At 47.8% G+C, this 18,716-nt stretch overlaps 2 protein-coding genes and 1 long non-coding RNA gene across 17 annotated transcripts in view; 2 read left to right on the top strand and 1 right to left on the bottom strand.

Moving 5' to 3' along the window:
* The window catches only part of LOC131910020 (serine/threonine-protein phosphatase 4 regulatory subunit 1-like), an 86,633-nt gene extending 81,333 nt beyond the window's left edge, over positions 1–5,300 (top strand). The window contains exons 18-20 of the mRNA XM_059262018.1: positions 662–796; positions 2,848–2,989; positions 3,650–5,300. Of these exons, the coding sequence (XP_059118001.1) occupies positions 662–796; positions 2,848–2,989; positions 3,650–3,801 (429 nt within the window). The 3' untranslated portion in view covers positions 3,802–5,300. The remainder of the gene's footprint in view (positions 1–661; positions 797–2,847; positions 2,990–3,649) is intronic.
* LOC131910022 (uncharacterized) lies at positions 1,328–6,527 on the bottom strand. 4 transcript variants are annotated; one of them, XR_009378965.1, is made up of 4 exons: positions 6,350–6,527; positions 5,660–5,756; positions 5,467–5,576; positions 1,328–1,606 (listed from the first exon to the last, which is right to left on the bottom strand). It is a non-coding gene; the product is annotated as an uncharacterized LOC131910022 (long non-coding RNA). The 4 variants fall into 4 exon arrangements; XR_009378963.1 differs by having other exon boundaries at positions 2,785–5,756; XR_009378962.1 differs by having other exon boundaries at positions 5,467–5,756.
* A 58-nt stretch (positions 6,528–6,585) lies between these two features.
* Positions 6,586–17,709, top strand: Ankrd60 (ankyrin repeat domain 60). 12 transcript variants are annotated; one of them, XM_059262014.1, is made up of 5 exons: positions 6,792–6,904; positions 11,345–11,417; positions 12,262–12,387; positions 13,682–13,847; positions 15,903–17,709. In XM_059262014.1, the coding sequence occupies exons 3-5, from the start codon at positions 12,298–12,300 to the stop codon at positions 16,199–16,201; spliced, it is 555 nt and encodes a 184-aa protein (XP_059117997.1). In that variant the 5' UTR covers positions 6,792–6,904; positions 11,345–11,417; positions 12,262–12,297; the 3' UTR covers positions 16,202–17,709. The 12 variants fall into 12 exon arrangements, with proteins under 12 accessions (XP_059117988.1, XP_059117998.1, XP_059117994.1 ...); XM_059262007.1 differs by having other exon boundaries at positions 6,804–6,904; positions 12,262–12,392; XM_059262009.1 differs by having other exon boundaries at positions 6,808–6,825; positions 12,262–12,392.
* Positions 17,710–18,716: the final 1,007 nt, after the last annotated feature.

Below are 18,716 nucleotides of genomic sequence, written 5' to 3'. Positions count from 1 at the left end.
CTCTATAAGCCCAGCTTTTACTTTGCAATTAGAAGCTGTGTTGTTTTATCAGTTTTCAGGATACCCTTCTGTTGTTAATTTTATGCTTCCATGATGGTAACTGTGCAGAAATCATTTTGTATTTGAAACTCTTTAAATACTAGCTTAGGGTTTTGTTGTTCTTTGTGTGTGTATATGTTTGTTGTTGTTGTTTAATTCTCCACAGCTTTGTAGAACAATTAATAACCATCAAAGCATTAGCAAAAAAGATGACTCTGTTTTATACAGTGTTTTCTAGACCCACTGAGGAAGACAGTCTTACTTGAAAATAGTGATTTTAAAATTACTTGATGGTATTAAAATTGTATATAAAAAGCATATTCTCAGAGGTTAACAGTTTACACATTCCACAAGATGTGTTTAAAAACTGAATCCTTCTCCTTGATTTGTCTGATAGTCCCCTTGTTTTTTACATTGTCCTTGAAGAGTTTTATGTACATGTATGCATTATGGCCCATTGAAACATCTTCTCCCCTTTGTGTACCAGTGAGAAGTGAGCTACTTTCTTGTGCTTGTAAGTTGATGGGGAAGGTGGACGGGAACGTGAAAATGCGCCTGTGCCGTGCAGAGTGCTGCTCGTGGACGCTGCTGGCAGCACCTCACACGGCCTCGTTGCTCGCAGGTGGGGGCCATGCTACACAAGTTCTACTCCCATGGTGCATCTGCTCTGGGGCTCGGCTTCATCCAGGAGCTCATCTCGAGGTTCCGGCACTGCCCTAAGTGGGTTGGAAGACAGGCTTTTGCTTGCATCTGTCAGGTTAGCACAGCCTGGGGACAATTTGCCTGTGGATTCCTTTCCCGGGCAGAGGATGGTATCACTTTCCTGAGTCTCCTCACCTTGTAGGAGACTGACCAGCTGAGAGGTACAGTGTCTTGTCCAGAGTCACCCTGGGCACTCATTCACACCCCAGACATGGGTAGTACCTACTATGTATTGGGTATGCTGGAGATGAAATCAGTGCAGAGCCAGCCAGCAATCCTACCAAACCCAGCACACTCCTCTCACACTTCATCCAGGGTTAGGGTGCAGAAACCCCTTTTCATGCCCCAGGCATAAAATTGATGTTACCTTGTCTCCTCAACAACCCTGTCTAAGTAGCACCTTTGAAGTAGGGATGTGTGTGTGATGGGGTGGTAGTAGAGACTGGACTTCACCTTGAGTGTCAGCTATCTTGACACATCTGATCGTCCAGTAAGAGCACCTGGGTATGGAACATGGTGGAATGTGATGGCATGTTTACCTTTAAGGATAATTGTTTTAGGTGAAGCATAACCTCAGAGAGTCAGGTGACCTGGGCAAGATCCCACTACAAGTGGAAAGTCATGGTTTTAATCCTTTTGATGTTGCATTGTGCTGTCTTCTGGCACCACAAAGGCAAAGGGATGGTGTGCCATCTCCAGGAGCTGCTTGCCCAGCTGTGTTCACAACCAGCTTTGATGGATCCCTGTTGATCCCAATCCTGCACTCCCTTTCCTCTGCCTCATAAACAACTGCAGTGAGAGGACGCACCAGCGCCCCCTGTTGGTCTAAAGGAACATAGCCGGTATTTTTCCACAGCACAGCCATCTGTGAAGAAAAACATCAGTATTCACATCACTGTGTAGCAAAAGCAGAAATGAAATTTTTTTTTTATGTTTTTAATTATTTATCTGGAATGTAGAAAAACTGTGAGAAATAAGAAATGATAACAATCCATTTTGTTCAAGAAAAACCAACAAGATCTTTTTTAAGAAAAAAAATCTTATTAAAGATGTAGAAAATCCAGAAAAACAAAACAAACAAAAAAAAAAAAAAAAGGAAAGAAAGAAAATCCAGAAAAGCCCAAAGCAAGATAAGGAGGCTCAGGAGATAGCATATCTCAGAGACTTGTTAATTTTGATCTGAACACAGCTCTGGGAAGAAGGTACTAGGGTGACAAGGCAGATCTGGAATAGACCTGACTGGTCTAGAGCCTGTCTCTGAGCTCCCTGCCAGTGGCCTAGGCAAGCAAGTCTCTCTTAACAGTAAAGTGTACCCCTCCTGTGCTGTTCCAGGCTCTCTAGCCTGATGCAGTCCAGCTTCCTAGAGCAAGCTTGGCACCCAGAGCTACTTGATGGCCCTTTGACATTGTTGCCGTGGAATCTACCATGAATACCCATAGGACCCAGAACCCGTACACCTGGCTAAAGTCCCTACTCATTTGCTGGTCCTAAGACTTTCAGTGGCACCACCACATTGGAACAGAATTTTCACACCATAAAACAAGGCTAGTTTTGCTCTCCAGGGCCAGTTGTGAGAAGAAAGGAAGGGATGTGCTGCACACACTCTGTAAGTGGAAGAGGGATGCACACATCTGCCGCTGTGCTCAAGTAGACATGACTAGCTCTCATAGAAGCCTAAGCCTGGGCTGTCATCTGGGTTTGCGTGGCAGCCAGTCCATGTCTCAGAGGTGGGGTTCCTGGCCAGGTATGCACAGTGTGGTGACACTGTGCAAGGTGACTGGAACAAAGGTTCAGTTGAGGAAACCCAGATTGAGAAAAGCTAAACAGCTCAGCTGAGGCCACGGGTTAAGTTTTGGACCTACAGATGCCTGGCTCCAAGACCCTTGTTTCCTCTAGATTCTGCACTCCTTGTCAGGCATGCCTTGGAAGTGACTTATAAACATTAGCCACTGGGTATAACTGAACTCAGTTCCTGAAATGTAAAAGTTCACATGTACGTGCCTCTCAAACCTCCAGATTCTAAAGTGATGTCTTTAGACTTACAGAAGTATGTGTGCTTTGAAATCTTGAGGAAGTCACTGCTGGGCTGTGGCTCTCATTCTACAGGCTGTGGTGAGTGAAGAGTCTGTCCCTGTGGACCAGTTTGTGGATCACCTCCTTCCCAGCCTCCTGAGCCTGGCGTCTGATCCTGTGCCAAATGTGAGGGTTCTGCTGGCCAAGGCCCTGCGCCAGACACTGATGGAGAAGGGTGTGTAGGCCTTGCTGGCTTCTCAGTTAACCCTAGCTGTGGCAGGTGGCAGCCAGGTCCCTAAGGAGTTATAACAGGCTGAATAGCAACACACTGGAAACACAAGATAGCTAAAGAGATGAACACAATTCCATTTGTTTAACATGGATACAATAGATACAAACTATCACACAGCTTTCTAGACAGGGGGAACACATTTATCAGTTCTAGTTATAATATGAAATGCAGCCAAAGTCTGTCTCAATGCTACTGCAATGTGACACCACTGGACTATTTAAGCTTGAGTGATAGTGAATGCAAGCTGTGTCTGTGCTGGTTTACTTCTCCACCACAGTGTGGGCCTGTTTGTCCGTCCCTTTCTAGCCTTCTCCCTGTCCTGCTGCCCACACATGCCACTTCTCATGTGCTGCAGAACACGATGCATTTAAAGGTTTGATTACTCTTAACTTTTAAAGCAGGTGTCACTACTGGCAGTCTACCATTCAAATCTCAGAAATACTTTTGGAATAAGGCATTTTATCACTTGAAAAGACTTAGGTATGTGGCTATTCATGGAAAATTTATCCAGTGTCATGACATGTGGCTTAAAAGACAACAAAACTAGATTATGTTCTAGAACACAGTTCATGGCACATATAACTCCAACTTTTCTCTCCTTAGCATATTTTAGAAATGCCGGGAACCATCATCTTGAAATTGTTGAAGAGACCCTCCTGGCTTTGCAGTCTGACCCGGACCAAGATGTTTCATTTTTTGCTTCCTTCGAACCAAAGATGCAGAATGCTATAGACAACACTATACTGGAAAACTAGAACTCGCATCCTGTGATGGGTACACAGAGATGGCTTCAGTGCACACATGCCTGTAACATGTTGTATCCAGTTGTATCATAGATTCTGGAAGAGGCTTATTTCTGGTGACGGGGCAGTCCTATGCTTCTCACCCCTGTAGACCTGATCCTTGGCAGTTTAGAAAGGTTGTAGATCCAGGCACCGATAACTTTCTGGCTCTTCCACACCATCAGCTGTGGCCAGCATTTGGTTTTTTAGGAGAGACTGTGTTACTTAAAATCTCCTGAGAGCCTGGTATAATTGTTCACATCTGTAACCCCAGCACCTAGGAGGCTGGGACAGGGAGATCAAGAGTTCAAGGTCAATCTAGAGAATTCCAAGTCTGTCTGAGCTACATAACAAAACCCTGTCCAAGGAAACGAAACATAATACAGCTCCCCTCGCCAATAAAGCAATTTAGTAGATGCTTGTACGTCTTCTCTGGGCTTGCTGCCCTAATCCTTTCTGAGAAAATGGAGTTTATGGCACTGTATTTTATCTCCAACTGAAATACTTACTGTACATATGTAAATAACTTGACAGGAAGAAAATATATGACTGTAACACTAGCCTCCCCAGTGAACAAACATGTCAAGTGAAGTCATGTCCTGTTCTGGAGCTGCTGCATGGGCAGCTGTTTGGATGACCTTTGTATTGTGTCCTAGTAAAGAATGGTTCTGCCTCTACTGTGGGGCTCCTCTCAGGCGCTGTACTTCTGTTGTAAACTGCTGTACTCAGAGTCTTTCCTCCAGCCTTTACCCTTTCCCTCTTCAAGAGACTGTGAAAATGTGTGTTGGTCTTTGAGAGCAGAGAGTCAGTCACAGGTTGTTTTTTAAAAGGACTCAAGTCAAGTTGCTGAGATGCATGGATGTTGACTTACACTTCAGACTCAAAAAACAAAAGAAAGAGAAAGAAAGAAAGAAAAGAAAAGAAAAGTCATAATTTTGACCAGAACTTTCTACAGGCACCATTGGTTTGGGGAGTTAAGTTATATACTCTTTACATTGGCTTAAGTACATAGAGCTTAGATTTCCTACTTTGGAATCTCAGATGAACGGAAAGATGCTATATAGTTTAAGTAGGTTTCCATTCATCACTAATTTTGTATTCTGTAGATATTAGGTTATGGTTCTGTGTCTGTGTCTATCCCAGCTTTGTGGTTCTTATCTTAACAAAGGTGGGGAGCAGCCCATGGGGCTGGAGCAACTGTAAAGTCATATGTTGAATTTCCTGGTATACAGGATACCCCTGAAGGGACCCAAATACTATTGATCTTGTTATTTAAAAAGAAAGGAAGGGTCTGCACTGTGCCAAAGAGAATGGGAAACATGTAAAGAACTCCAGTAGCAAGCACAGGCCACATTTGGACTGCTTTAGCACAGAGTTAATTTCTTCAAATTAGAGGCAAAAGATTAAAAAAAGAAACAAAAACAGTCTACTTTGTGTTTACTATGTGCCTACAGTAAATATAACGTACTTCAGGGCTTCTGTAACAAGTTTTTATTCCCTATGAAGTGGAGATTGTATTTAAAATCCATTGTTCTAAAAATAAGCAAAATTATTCAGCTGGAATCTTGGATTCTCTACAGAGCATGATTTTCTATAAAGGAAAACAAACAAAAACCCAGGCCTGGGGGTGGCACACACCTTTAATCCCAGCACTCCGGAAGCAAATGAAGGTGGATCTCTGTGAGTTTGAGCTCAGCCTGGTCTACAGAGCGAGTTCCAGGACTGCCAGGGCTACACAGAAACCATGTCTCGAAAAAGCAAAAATAAAGAACAAAGATTTGGTCGGTGTTCTGAAGTAGAATCTGGGCACTGAGATCCCCTGAACACTTACTTCAGATGACAAAGCCAGCTTCCTCTGTAGACTGTGTCTCAGTGATAGGTAGAGAGCTTCCCTTGCCTGAGTGGAGCCTTGGGGTCAATACCCAGCACTGCAGAAAACAGATTGTAAGACTGGTAAAAGGTCCAGCCTGTGCACTGTACAAATTACAGTTATCTCTTGTTTCGAATGAGTTCCTCTTCGATATAAAAGAATTAAACCCTCCTCCCTTTGTGTCACTGGCTCACTGTACAGTTAGGGATGTCACCTTGAACATCTGCCTCTGCCCCTGGGTGCATGGATGGCCAGGGCCACCATGCCTCGGCCCAATTTCTGTAACTGCTATACTGAGCGTATATTTCAAGCTTTATTTTTGGTAACAACGGAGTTGTCGAAGGGTGTTCTGGCTCCCTGCCCCTTCCCTGGTGCTTCCTTCCACCCCTGAAGACCTTGCTTGGGGTCTGGCATTTGAGGCCCCCACGCCAACCCCCGGTGTGAGCTCTCCTGAAAAGGTTCTAGCCTAGCCTGTTCCAACCATTGTGTTCCATACTTTTCTCCCTCAGGGATGCTGTAGTGTCAGGGGGCATGGTTTTGATGCCATTTCCACGCAGGCCTGTGCCACTTTCATTGTGACCCAGGTCTGCTTGGGCTGCTGTGTTCTGGAAGCACACGGGGGTGGGGGTGGGGGGCAAGCCAAGAGACCACCTTAGAAAGGGTGGGCCTAGCGGTTCCGGGTGGTTCTCCCTGATCACGCATACTGCCTTGAACAAACAGGTTGATTCCCCACAGCGCTAGGAGGCTGGCGAGGACCACGGAGGGAGGGGAAGGGAGCTGTCTCCGGAAGTGCGGGCGCCCCTCTCCAGTCCCGGGGGCCCAGGCGGGGGCGGTGATGACGTGCGAGATGACGCGGGCTGCGGGCCATGCGGAGGTCGGCGGACGTGGCGGGGGCGGGCGCGCGGCCGCGAAGGCCGCAGCGGGGGGCCCCTCCGCAGGACCCCAAGGCGGGCGCGCGCACTGCTCAGCCTGCCAGCCATGCCCGCGCTCGGGCTAAGGGGCCGTCAGCAGACCCGCACGTTTCCATCCCGTCGCCAGACTTGGCTCCTGACGTCTTCTTCCTGCGGGTGAAACTGGAGGAGACTGGGGAGCTGTTCCGCGTGGCCAACTGCCGCAACGACATGACGGTGCGGGAGCTCAAAGAGGAGCTGGACCTGGTGGTCGGCATCCCCTTCAACCTACAGCGGCTGCATTTCCTGGACCAAGGTGGCCCCTGCCCGACCCCTTCCCGGCCCCCACGAGCTCCTTCCACGCAAGGGCCCCGGCCCACTCCTGCCCTGGGTCCCCAAGACACACCTAACTACCAGAGGACTCAAGGTGACCAAGTCAACTCCAACCATCTTGAACCCAATCCAGAAGGGTCCCTTGGAGCGCAGGCCACTCAAGGGCTCCCAACTCCCAAGCACACGGGTATCTCATTAGACCCCAAATATAAAGGTGGACCTGATTTGTAAACATTCTGTCAGTTGGCTGCAGTCTGCCAACCTTGAGCAAGGCCGGGCTACTCAGAACCTCAAATCTCAAAGCACAGTAAGACCCTCCTGGCAGCCCAGAGCCTCTGTTTTCATAAGGGACCCAAACCCCTAAGACAACTGTGTCCACCTAGAACTGTGCACTTGAAACAAAACTAGTCCTCAGTAGACCCCCTCCCCCCATATCAGGACAGGCCTTTCCCCGGTGAGAACCTGGGTTCAAAACCAACCCTAAGTTGAACCCCAAGTTCTGTAGCCAGCCTGTCTGTGCAAGCATTCCAGAAGCTGAAACAAACCTTGCTGGACTTAGAATCCCAAACTCAGAGCACATCTGCCCAAGTTTGAACCCCAAATCTCCAAGCCAGCAATAACTACATCAAAACCCTAAAACTCCATCAACTCTGCCCACAGGGCTGCACAATCTCAAAAGAAGCCAGCCAGTCCCAGAACCCTCAATGCCCAGAGCTAAGTTGGCCAAGACTGAATTCAGGTCTCCATGTTAATTATCACGGCCTCAGAAACCCAAGTCCTCCACCCTCAATGGCCATTAAAGGAAACTAAACATTAAATCTTACCCACTTCAGAGACCCCCAAATCCAGAGCAAACATGGCCAAATCTTCAATCTAACCGTGACTCTGTTAGATGCCGCCAGGCTTCCATCAGCTGTGTCTACAGAGGGATGCTAAAACCCAGAACAAAGCTGAATGTTCAGATCTCCCCCCACACACACACATTAACCACTAACACAAACAACCCCCCCCCCAGTTGATACTAACTATATATTCATTCGAGGGTGCTAAAATTAAAAATAAAACCTGCCCATCCTATAACCCCAAGCCCAGAACATAACTACCCAAGGCTGAACCCCCAACTCCCCCAGGCTAACCACTACTATAGCCTCCCAAATTCTTACTGTGTTTATACAGAGATACTAAAACTCAAAACAAATCTTGCCTGTCCTGGGACCCCGAACCCAGAACAAATCTGAACCCCAAATTTGAGCCTCAAATATCTAGGCTAGCCATCACTCTCTTAGAATCCCAAGTACTCCAACAACTTATTCATATAAGGATGTCAACATTAAACCAAATGCTTCCTTCCCACTCTGGTACCCCCAAATCCAGAATATACCTACCCAGATTTCCATACTACCTATTACTACTTCAGAACCCCAAATCCTTCAGCAGCTGCATTTACATGAGGATACTGAAACTCAAACCAACCCTACCCACCTTAGGATCCCCAAATCAAAACAAGCCTGGCCAAATATGAGCCCCAAGACCCCAGGCTAACCATATGACCATTAGGACCTGGAATCCTCCATGGCTGTGTCCACACAAGGATACCGAAGGCTGAGACAAACCCTGCCCACCTCAGGATCCTAAAGTCTATCCACACACAGCTATGTTTGAACCTCAAATCCTCTAGCTGCCCCCTGGCCACTCCAGCACCCTAAATCCCAGAGCAGACTCTGCCCATATCACAAGTGTCAACACCGAGCCTATGTACCCAATTCTGAGACACCCCTCCCCCAAGCTCCCACCATCCATCTGTACAGCCAAACCCCAGTCTACATAAGGATGCTAGATCCTAAAATGGACCTTGCCCACATCTGGACCCCCAAATCCAAAGCCAGCTCTGTCCACCTCTGAAAGGCAGCCCTCAAGCTCCCCATGACCACAGCAGGACCCCACTTCAAGCCAAGCGTCTCATAAGGGTTCCAAGGATTAAATGAATCATGCCTTCAATAGGACCCCTCCAAAAGTGAAGCCAAGACTGCCTCTCTTTGATTTACCCCCCCCCCCCAACAACACGTGTTTATGAGCATTTCAAAGCTGATGCCCGCTGTGTCCTGTGAGGAAACAGAGGTTGAAAGCAACCCTGACTCATGAGGACCCCAAACCTACTCATATCAGAACCCCAAATTTAGAGCAAACTCAGTCACTAGCAGGACCCTAAATCTCAGGGGAGAGCTGTTTGATTATTCTCAGTTGCTGCCAGCCAGAGCTGCCAACCAGCCCATGCAAGGACCCCAAATCCTGCCACAGATTCCTCTTAAAACAGGACCCCTAACCAGCCAGCAAGCCTTGCTGTCATGGGAACCCCAAAACCAGAGTAAATCCTGCTCTCATCAGGACCTTAGAACTCAAAGCAAACCTTGCCCATGATGAGACCCCCAATCCTGACACTGACCTAGTTTATATCTAAACCCCAAGGTCCAAGCTATGTCCTTTCCCACATTGGGGGCTCAAAGGGAGCCTAGCAGGATTAGAACCCAACACCTGCAGCTCAAGACCCCATGAACCCCTATCTTAAATCAGGACCCCCATGAGCCCCTATCTTAAATCAGGACCCCCATGAGCCCCTATCTTAAATCAGGACCCCCATGAGCCCCTATCTTAAATCAGGACCCCCATGGACCCTGATCTAGACAAGTTCCATGGGGGCCTAGGCACCCAGTGGAGGTCAGAGGCTCAACAGCCTATCCATCCATCTATATCCTTCCCTCATCTGAGGATGTGGCTACCCCTGTCCCCAGTCCCTACAATGTTTAGGATATGAGAACAGGATCAAAGCCCCTTGGGCTCCATCATCTCCCCACCTGATGGAAATCAACGCAAAACACTTCAAGAAAATGAAGATTTGAAAAAAGAAAAAAAAAAATCTCTGGGCTGCCGGGGGAATGTGAGCAGCCAGTATCCCGGAGACGCTGCAGAGTACTGCAGGGCCTGGGAAGGATGGAGACAGCTCTGAAAGCAGCCTGTCCCCACGCTCAGTGTTCTCACGCTGCCCTTCCTGGGCTCAGTTTCCTAATCTGGAAAGCAGAGCCCCATTAGCTCTAGAATTCTCTGTGCTGTTCCCCGGTGGACAGGAATGACTCTGCAAACCACCAGTGTGTAGGCAAGGCCAAAACACTTTCCCTTGCTACTTTAAAAAATAGGTTAAGTGTTTTCCATGGCACATGTATTTTCTTACAGTAGTTGACAGAGACTTTCTGATATTCTTGAAGCTTTATGGAGCACGAAGCTGTGTTTTGAGCTTCAGTCTGTAGCTAACAAGTTATGAATGAGGTGAGGCATAGTAGGGGGACTAAGTAAATGGCCCCCAACAGGGAATTGGAAAATTATGTATCCTCCCAACTCTGGACCACCTTGACTCGTTTGTTTTCACCAGTGAGCAATAAATTCAAGCAAGCTGAAGCAGGAATGTGAAGTGGGATGACTTCACTCTGATGTCACAGTGCTAAGACTCAGCAGTCACTTAGCAACGGTTGGAGGCCTGACCCTTGTGCTGTGTTGGGCTGTGCTGCTCTGACTGTGGCTGGCCTGGTAGAGATGGTGCTGATCTGTCTCTAAGAGAAATTTGGATCCCTGCCTGTAAATAACTGGCTGACACATCTGCCCACCTCCAAGGTTGCAGAGGGAAGAGCAAGTGAGATCATGGTGGCAAAGTATCTCAATGGCCGTGTCTCAACGAGTCAAGCAAATTCATGGGCAAGTGCTGCCCCTGCCAATCATTTATTTATCTCTTGATAATTAGTAGCATTTCTCTGAGCCCAAGGTAATGGCTGCCCATCTGCAAAGGGGATATGCTAGGGATTGCGTAGGAACCGCTGTGAGTGAAGAAACTCATCTCTCCTAGACATTTACAAAGTGGTTAAAAAGTCAGGTTGTCTCAGGCTAGTGACAGGCTGGCTACCACATTCAATCCACAGATGAGACCCAATTTACAGATTTGCTAAGCAGCATTCTCTGTCTCCATCCTCCTGAGAGTCTGGTCATCAGATGGTGCCCACAAGCTTGACTACATTCTAGCTAGGCCTAGCCTCAGTTTGTTCCCTGTAGAGGAAGAGCCATAGAGGCTGGAGGGTCATCCTAAGGCTTACCCTCAGTTCAGGCACAGAGACCCAACATAATTATCAAGAAATCAGAACATTCATGGATTCTGCTCACCTGGAAAGCTACTGGGGTAGCTTGGGCAGATCATTATTGCTTATGAACAGACCAAGTCTTCTGTAGTTCCGAAGATGGTAGGTGACCAAGAAAGAAACGTGTATGTGTTTTCAAAGAGAAACTAAATACCACATTTCAAAAACCACTTCCTACATAATGTCCCTTCAACTATCTTTCCCAAATCCTGGGCTAATTTGTTATTATTTATATATTTAGACAGGGTCTCATATATCTCAGGATAGTCTTGAACTGCTGATTCTCCTGTCTCCAACACCCAAATTCTGGGATGACAGGTGTGTGCCACCAAGCCTGGCTGGTGTATGAATATGGGACTAGATCCACTGTTGATCACATACTCATCTTATTCAAGATGCCAAGCTGGGTCAGGCAAGAGCTCTGACACTCAGGTCCAAATACAGTGAGCATTGATATTTGCTTCTAATGTTACCATAGGCTTTGTGGGGACAATGTGTCCCCACCAGGGGCAATGTCTGGGGGATATCCTTGACTGTAAGAGCTTGCTGTAGGTGCAGCTGATGTGCCATTGTGGAGGCCGTAGAGGCTGTGGTGCCTGGGGTAGAGAGGGTTAGTTACCTAGTTGAGAATGTCAGTTAAGCACCTACGTGGAAAAACCCTGACGTGGGCTGTCTGTCATTTGCAAGATCTTGCATGTCACTGTCATCTCTTTAGCCAGCTAATGGCAACATTCCCTGGAGTCGGTATTCAGTTGAAGGTATATAGCTTGCTAAGTACACTGTCGGGCCTGTGATGTATAGCTCAAATTTAAGTAGTTCTATTTGTAGAGTTTGCCTCATAAAACGATTTCACTGACTCATGTATTTTTCCCCAACAGGACAAGCTGTAATTACAAAATTTTATAAATCATTGCCATTGTGTATGTTTTTTTTTTCTTTTTGGGTCCAGCTTCGATCTGAGCTGAGCCAAATTAATTTTCTAAAAAGCATTAGCAGCAGCAAACGGGCTCCTGTGCAACCATCAAGTGGGAGATTTTCTTCCCCCTTTGCTCAAGATTTTAAAAGTATCTTTGTGTGATTCAAGGTCAGACACTGTCTCAACTGATACAGTGATTTCTCTTTAAGTCCTAATTTTGTTAAAAGGAAAAATTGTTCCCCGTAGGAATTTTGATGGATGATGCTACCCTGAAGTTCTACGATGTTATCCCTGGAGCAGTTATTTCATTATGTATCTGGCATTATGATGGTTGGACGGAACTGGTTTTGGCAGCCGTGGAAGGGGACCCCAGTAAGGTGGTTTCATGCTTCTTTCAATATTAGGGATTGAGGGACCCCCAGTCTTTAGCATGAGCATTTGAATAAAGGCCTCAGAGTAGGGAAGAAAGATGAGACCCCTGGATGGAGTGTTTCCAACCACTCTGGCCTCGTGAGTCCCCCAGGTTTACTTATTGACAGTTTATAAACCTGCTCACTCCACCCCATTGGAGCCCAGGTGATACATTTTCTATCTATGTGTTGGTCGGGTAGAAAATCAAATTTAATCCTAAGAGTGGGGCTGTAGCTCTGTGCTCAGGGACTTGTGTGCCATTTGCAACTGGGCAGAAGCACCCAGGAGGTCATGTCTGGGGGGATAGCAGCCTGTGCACCAGACCCCCTGCTGGGCTGCCCACTGGCTCTGAGGGAGGATGGGAAGGAAGAAGAAGACAGAAATGCTTACCCATCCGTGAAAGTGAATGGGTGGCACCGGGGCAAGTGTCTGCTCCTTCTTCAGAAGACTCTGAGGGTAGAGCTCTGAGATCCCGTGGAGGAAGAGGCAGTTTCCTGGAGGGTCGAGTGGAGGGAGAGGTGCTGGGATGCATCGGAGAAGCAAGGGTAGCAGTAAGCTCTGTATCGTAGACCCCAGCTAAGGAACAGGAGCAAGGTCTATCTAGCCCCAGCTGTAACATGTCTTCTAGCTACTTTTCTACATCCTCAGATTCTACTTTCTCAGTTTCCCCTCTTTGCTGGCAATTTAGTCAGTGCCTGGCCTTATCTCCTCCTGCCTGAGGAGGAGACTGTTGCCCTCTATTCCCTGTGCAGCTGGCTACACTGCTGCTGTTCATACCATCTGACCACGGACATCTGAAGCACAGCCCTCCCTGTGGTATCCCTGGCCCTCCTCCCATCCCTGAAGACTTGTGTCTTCCCAAGATGGTTCTGTGGTGGGCTATCTACCTGCCAGCAGAGTTCAAAAAGTTCCAGAAGTTGACAGAGACAATGGGAACAAAAATAGATTGGAAATGCAGAATCCATCATGGCTCCAAAAGGACCTCCCTCTTCTTCTGGGGTACCATGTTGTGTTGTTTTTCCAAAGGTCCACAGACATCTTCCTCTGGACACTAGCAAAGTTATTTTCTCCCTTTAAAACATTGACAGGAAGGCATTCCTGTGCCCCCTGCCTGACGGGGTGGGGGTGTGGCTACACTTCCTGTCAGCACCCCTCTACTACCACTGTGCACCTTAGTTTGGATCAAGTCAACCTCACAGGTGCTAGGGTGTGGGTCACGCTCCAGAGACAATCTTAACCTCTTTCTTTCACCTAGCTGTCATGCCTTGGCATCAGCGAGGACACCTTCTACCGAACGGCCAACTCACAGCACTTTAAGGGTGAGCAATGGAGGCAGTGGACCGCCCAGAGGGCGTTTGTGGCCTTGTACATCTCTGCTCACAGAGGTCATGCGGATGCTGTGCGGTATCTTCTAGAACTTGGTAATTCTGCAGAAAGCATGGCCTTGTCTGGTTGGGAGGACAGAGTCATCTACCTGTCTTACTGTTTCTTCAGCAGTGGCTTCCTGAACCCCAGTCTTCTCACCCACCAAACATGTCTCCCACTGGGCTCGTTGGTCACACACTCCTTAGGACATGCCCACCAGAGGCTTGTACATCTTTGGGCCAGGTCTCTAGAACATTCTGTTGTGGTAGGACCAAAATTATAGGACAGTGAACATTCTATTGTGGTAGGACCAAAATTATAGGACAGTGAGACATAGGAGGTGTCCAGGACTTCCTAGCTTGTCTTTTCCAAGCAACCCATGGTCTGTCTTCATCCTTGTCCCACATGAAGTAGATTCTGCAACGGTCCCAAAGGACTTCATTCTGGGTATCACAAGGAGTGGCCAGCAGGCTGGCTGGAGGTCCTCTCGAATAGATCTTCAGAAAGATGCTCACTGCCCCCCTCCTTTTCATCATGTCTCCACTTAAGGGACTGTCTGTCTGTCTGTCTGTCTGTCTCTCTCTCTCTCTCTGTCCAAAGTTGTAGTCAGCACTGTGTCTGGACAGATGTCATGGGATCTTTTGTTCCCCCTGGTTGGGAGAATGGTATCCCTGATTGAGAGACAAATGACTAAAACAGTACCACAGGTTCAGACAGCCCAAAGCCATGACTTCCTTGGGAAAAGGAATAGCAAAAGCCTCTGTTTTTTTAATCTGCTGCACCCATGTAGGACCCTTTCTTTCCATCTGCAGTCTTACTCAGTCCTGGCTCTATCCCTCCCTTATACCAGGCAGGGTGGGAGATACCCCAAATTTCCAGGGCAGAATGCTGGCATGTCACATCTCTGATACAGAGCTCGGGGATGGCTGGGTGATAACACCATGTTCTCTGCCATCCCACACTGCCTTTCTGCACTTCTCTTATACAATGAAAGATGGGCTTTCACAGCCCAGCAGTCCTTTAAGCTCATAAAAAGTCATCTTCGCTCTGATGGAGCTGTGATGTATTTGAAGGCACCCGTTAAAAAATGACGGCCGGCTTTGCAAAGTTTTCCATCCTCTGCAGCCACCACAGGGGGAGGGGCAGGGTCGTGCCTGCATTCTGGAAGCCTACTTAAGCTTCGCCTCGCCAGCCAGCCATAGCTCAATCAGACTGTGGAGGCAGCCGCAATGCCAGCTGGGTTGAATTGAATTGCCTTGTTTTCTGTGTCATGATTTTTGTTACCCAAAATTTGATTCAACTCTGCAAGTTCATGCTGGACCCCTGTCATTAGCCCATCTGTCTGCAGAAGGCAGTGAGAATCCAGATCCATGATCCATCTGTCTGCAGGAGGCTATGAGAATCTAGACCCAGAGAATCCATGCTTGGGCTGCCATCCCCTGCCACCTCCCCAGTACCTCTCTAGCTGTGTTGAGGATAAAAACAGCAGTGCTCAAACAATGTGTGTTTCTGTCCTCATGGATCTTAAGTGGGAAAGCCAGCCAATGATTACAAATGATTAATTCCACAGCCAGTCACACATGGGATGCATTAAACACAGTGCCTATTGAACTTGTATAGGGTGGGGTAGAGGTTGTAAGGAGGAAGAACTAAGGAAGTTACCGAAACCTTATGAAGGAAAAAAAAAGCAAAAGTGTAGTCTATAACAGGAACAGTGTGTGCAAAGGCCCTGGAGCAGGGTGCAGAATGATGTATTTAAGGGTAAAGACAGGAAATACATGGAGCTGGAACTTTGGAAGCAAAGGGAATCAGTAGGAAGCACAAGGGAGGGGTGAAGATAGCCTTGGAGTGTAGTGAGATAGGCAGATAGAGACCTCAAAGAGTGCAGCACAGGCAGCAAGACTCAGTGATAGCTGGGGACAGGAGATTGGAATGGGTGCCCCATGGGACCAGGCTGGATGGGAGGGGTGATGAGCTAAGGGAGGTCACCATGTCAACTCTCCCTTGGTTCCTGCCATAGCCCTGGCTCTCTTCTTCTTGTACCTCAGGGTCAGATGGTGGGGCTTCTGCCTGGAGAGCAGTCTACTCCAACAGGTATTTTTATCTCACAGGAGCCAACTGCCTGGGCAAATCACCCCTGGGCAGGACGCCCCTGCATGTGATTGCAGCCATGGGCAGGATGGACTGCATCAGGCCCTTACTGGAACATGGTGCCTACATCCATGAGAGAGACTCGAAAGGGGAAACACCCATCACCATCGCAAGGCGCCTGAAGCGTGAACATTTCGAGCGCAAGATGTTCCTCCTCTACTGGATGATCAAATCTGGGAGCAAGGACCCCAATGACTTGGTAGTGAGGGGGGCTCCAGAGAAATCCAGCTCTGGGAATGTGTCAAAAAGCCCCGTGTAGCTCCCCTGAGCACGTTTGCCCATCATCTTGCTCTGGGGCAACCTTGCAGCTCCCACAGTGGCCTCCATGGCACTCGTTAGGTAACAAAAGAAGGGACAGATCTAAATCAGATGCCAAATTGGTTGTCCTCTTACCAGTGTCTCTGGGAGGGTGTCATGGAGCAGGTGAGCTCGTCTCTTTTGTAATCCATTCTGTCCTCACCAGGCCCACAATGCCAGCCTTTAATTTTAAGCTCTTTGTACGTGGTACCCAATCACACTGGTTGGGGTGATGGTAGTCAATTATCTCTCCCTTTTGAGGCCATCTAATGCACCAGCATAATAGGAGTAATAGCAGGAATGATAATAGCACCCCTGTTATCGCGCAGAGAGAGCACCGGCCTACGTCAGGAGGTCATGTGCAGCGTAGGTTGTGAATTTGTTGTCAGACCTATGCAGCTAACCATTTCCGTGGCCAGGAATGACACGTTTTTGGCTGAGCCAGCTCTGAGGGGGTCTGCTGATTGAGTATGGGGCAGAAGAGAAACTGGAAGTAGGGGCCTGCAAACCTCCAAACATAGTCCACCAAGAGGCTGCTTTCTTATCCTTGTGGCAAGGACACACGTGGCCTTAGGGATAGAGGGAACAACATAGGAGGCAGAAAGGAGAGAGTGAGGCTAGCAGCCTCTTCCTGTGGTCCCAATCCAGTGGCCCCCATAAGCTTTCATGCTCCTTTTCACTTTCCCAAGCACCACCTTTCCCTGGGAGCTGACTAGCTCAGAGTGCCTGCTGTTGGCTCCAGGCAATACTCTGCCTTAGTCTATACCTTAGACCCTGTAGTGGGGATGAGTAAACCAAGTGCAGACTACAAGCAAAGAAGCCGAAGATGAGGCCCAATGCCCGAGAAAGGGCATGGGGACCCAGCTCCAACAGAAAGGCAAGGCAGAAGTTGCTATTTTGTTCTAGAGTGTTCCAAAGCTAAAACCTGACTTTCATGATAGTTTAGCTCCAGGTTTTAAAATAGTGCTTTGAAATTCTGAATAAGTAGGAAGATATGAAAGCATGCTGAGGGACAGTTGCTTGCTGCTCGACTGTTTGCTCCACTGGGAAAGTGCTAGAAAGAACCTGAATCTCATTAGGATGATCCCCAGTTCTATAGCTGCAGTCTAGGGACAGCCACAGGCCTTATAGTGAAACATAATGTCCACCTTGTTACTCCTGGTGGGCCATATGTTCCCCTGAAGCCCTGAACTACAACATAAGTTCTGGAATCCACCTATATGTCAAAGGTCTCTTGGCCACTCACCAAGTTGCTTGGAGTGGGAGCAGGTGAGAGTGGCATTGCACCCTGGCTGACCTTCTTTGCAACGTCCCAACAACTAGACCTAACTTTAAAATTAATGGCCTGTGTTTCCTGGTGTCACAGCAAGTAAAACCTTTGTTGACAATGGTCTTACACCAGCTGACGTGGCTGTGCCCGGGCTTGGCCATCTCTTTGACAAATAAGAGTCAGAAAAACATGTATCAGCATCAAGGATGTCAAACTGAGTTCTTATTTTTGGCAGGCATGCTCCAAAGTCAATAGGCAGATATTAAACAACCCCCATCCATTGGTTGGGTCACTTAGCTAATGAGGTGTGTGGAGGGGGGGGGGTGACTTATGGGTACCCTTTTAACTTAACAAGTGGAGTCCCTCCAAGTATTGTGTTTGCCAGGAGCTTGCTAAGCAGTCTGTCTTATTGGAAGAGCCAACAGCCTGGCATGAGGACCCACACTTTTGGGGACAAGAATTCCATTTCCCCCAATTCAATTAGACTTTTGGCTAGATATCCAGTAGCATCGAGTTCTCTGTGGTGACATTTTCTTCAGTCTGGGCCAGGGTCACTTGGACACTTTCCTGGGTTCTGAGGACACTTCGTTAGAGACAATCTCAATACCTTGCATTGGGTCTTGGGGTACAACTTAGGTGCCTAGCAAGCACAAGACCCCGGATTCTTCAGCACTGTGAACACGCGCGCGCGCACACACACACACACACACACACACACACACACACACACACACGCATGCACGCACACACTCGCCCCTGCATATCACATAGAAACAAACCCACATCACAGGCTGTATGGGGTATTTCAACAGCTGTGCCTACAGATCTTCCATTGGTCAATAGAATATTACATTTGGAACTATTTCTTTCCATGCTTATTTTGAAGAGTGTTTTGTTGTTCATAATCAGGAACTAACAAAGGAAAATCAAGGGAAGGTTCATCTTCACTATTCCTGTAGAAGCTAAAAAACCATGCTTGCCCATGCCCTGGAGCAGGTCTAGAATGCTGAGGGAACTGTGTCTGCCACATCCTGGGGACACTTTCTGTATGGAGAGGACATTGGTTCCCCTACATCTGTGCCCTTACATAGGACTGGCCTTCCAGTCACTTGTGTGGCACTGAGGGCACAGAGTAGGGAGAGTGCAGCCCTCTGGGCTCATGTTTCTGGGTGGGTCTTTGCTTCTCTGAGCCAAGGGTTTCCTATAG

Source organism: Peromyscus eremicus, chromosome 4 (genome assembly GCF_949786415.1).
Source record: "Peromyscus eremicus chromosome 4, PerEre_H2_v1, whole genome shotgun sequence".
In the NCBI taxonomy this organism is placed as follows: domain Eukaryota; kingdom Metazoa; phylum Chordata; class Mammalia; order Rodentia; family Cricetidae; genus Peromyscus; species Peromyscus eremicus.
This window is presented reverse-complemented; position numbering and strand designations above follow the sequence as displayed.

Excerpts from the sequence above, each read along its gene's own strand:
- Ankrd60 (XM_059262005.1), top strand. The coding sequence starts at position 6,820 with ATGACGGTGCGGGAGCTCAAAGAGGAGCTGGACCTGGTGGTCGGCATC. Across the intron at positions 12,393-13,681 it reads TGGAAGGGGACCCCAGTAAG|CTGTCATGCCTTGGCATCAG; the intron begins GTGGTTTCATGC and ends TCTTTCACCTAG. Across the intron at positions 13,848-15,902 it reads GCGGTATCTTCTAGAACTTG|GAGCCAACTGCCTGGGCAAA; the intron begins GTAATTCTGCAG and ends TTTATCTCACAG.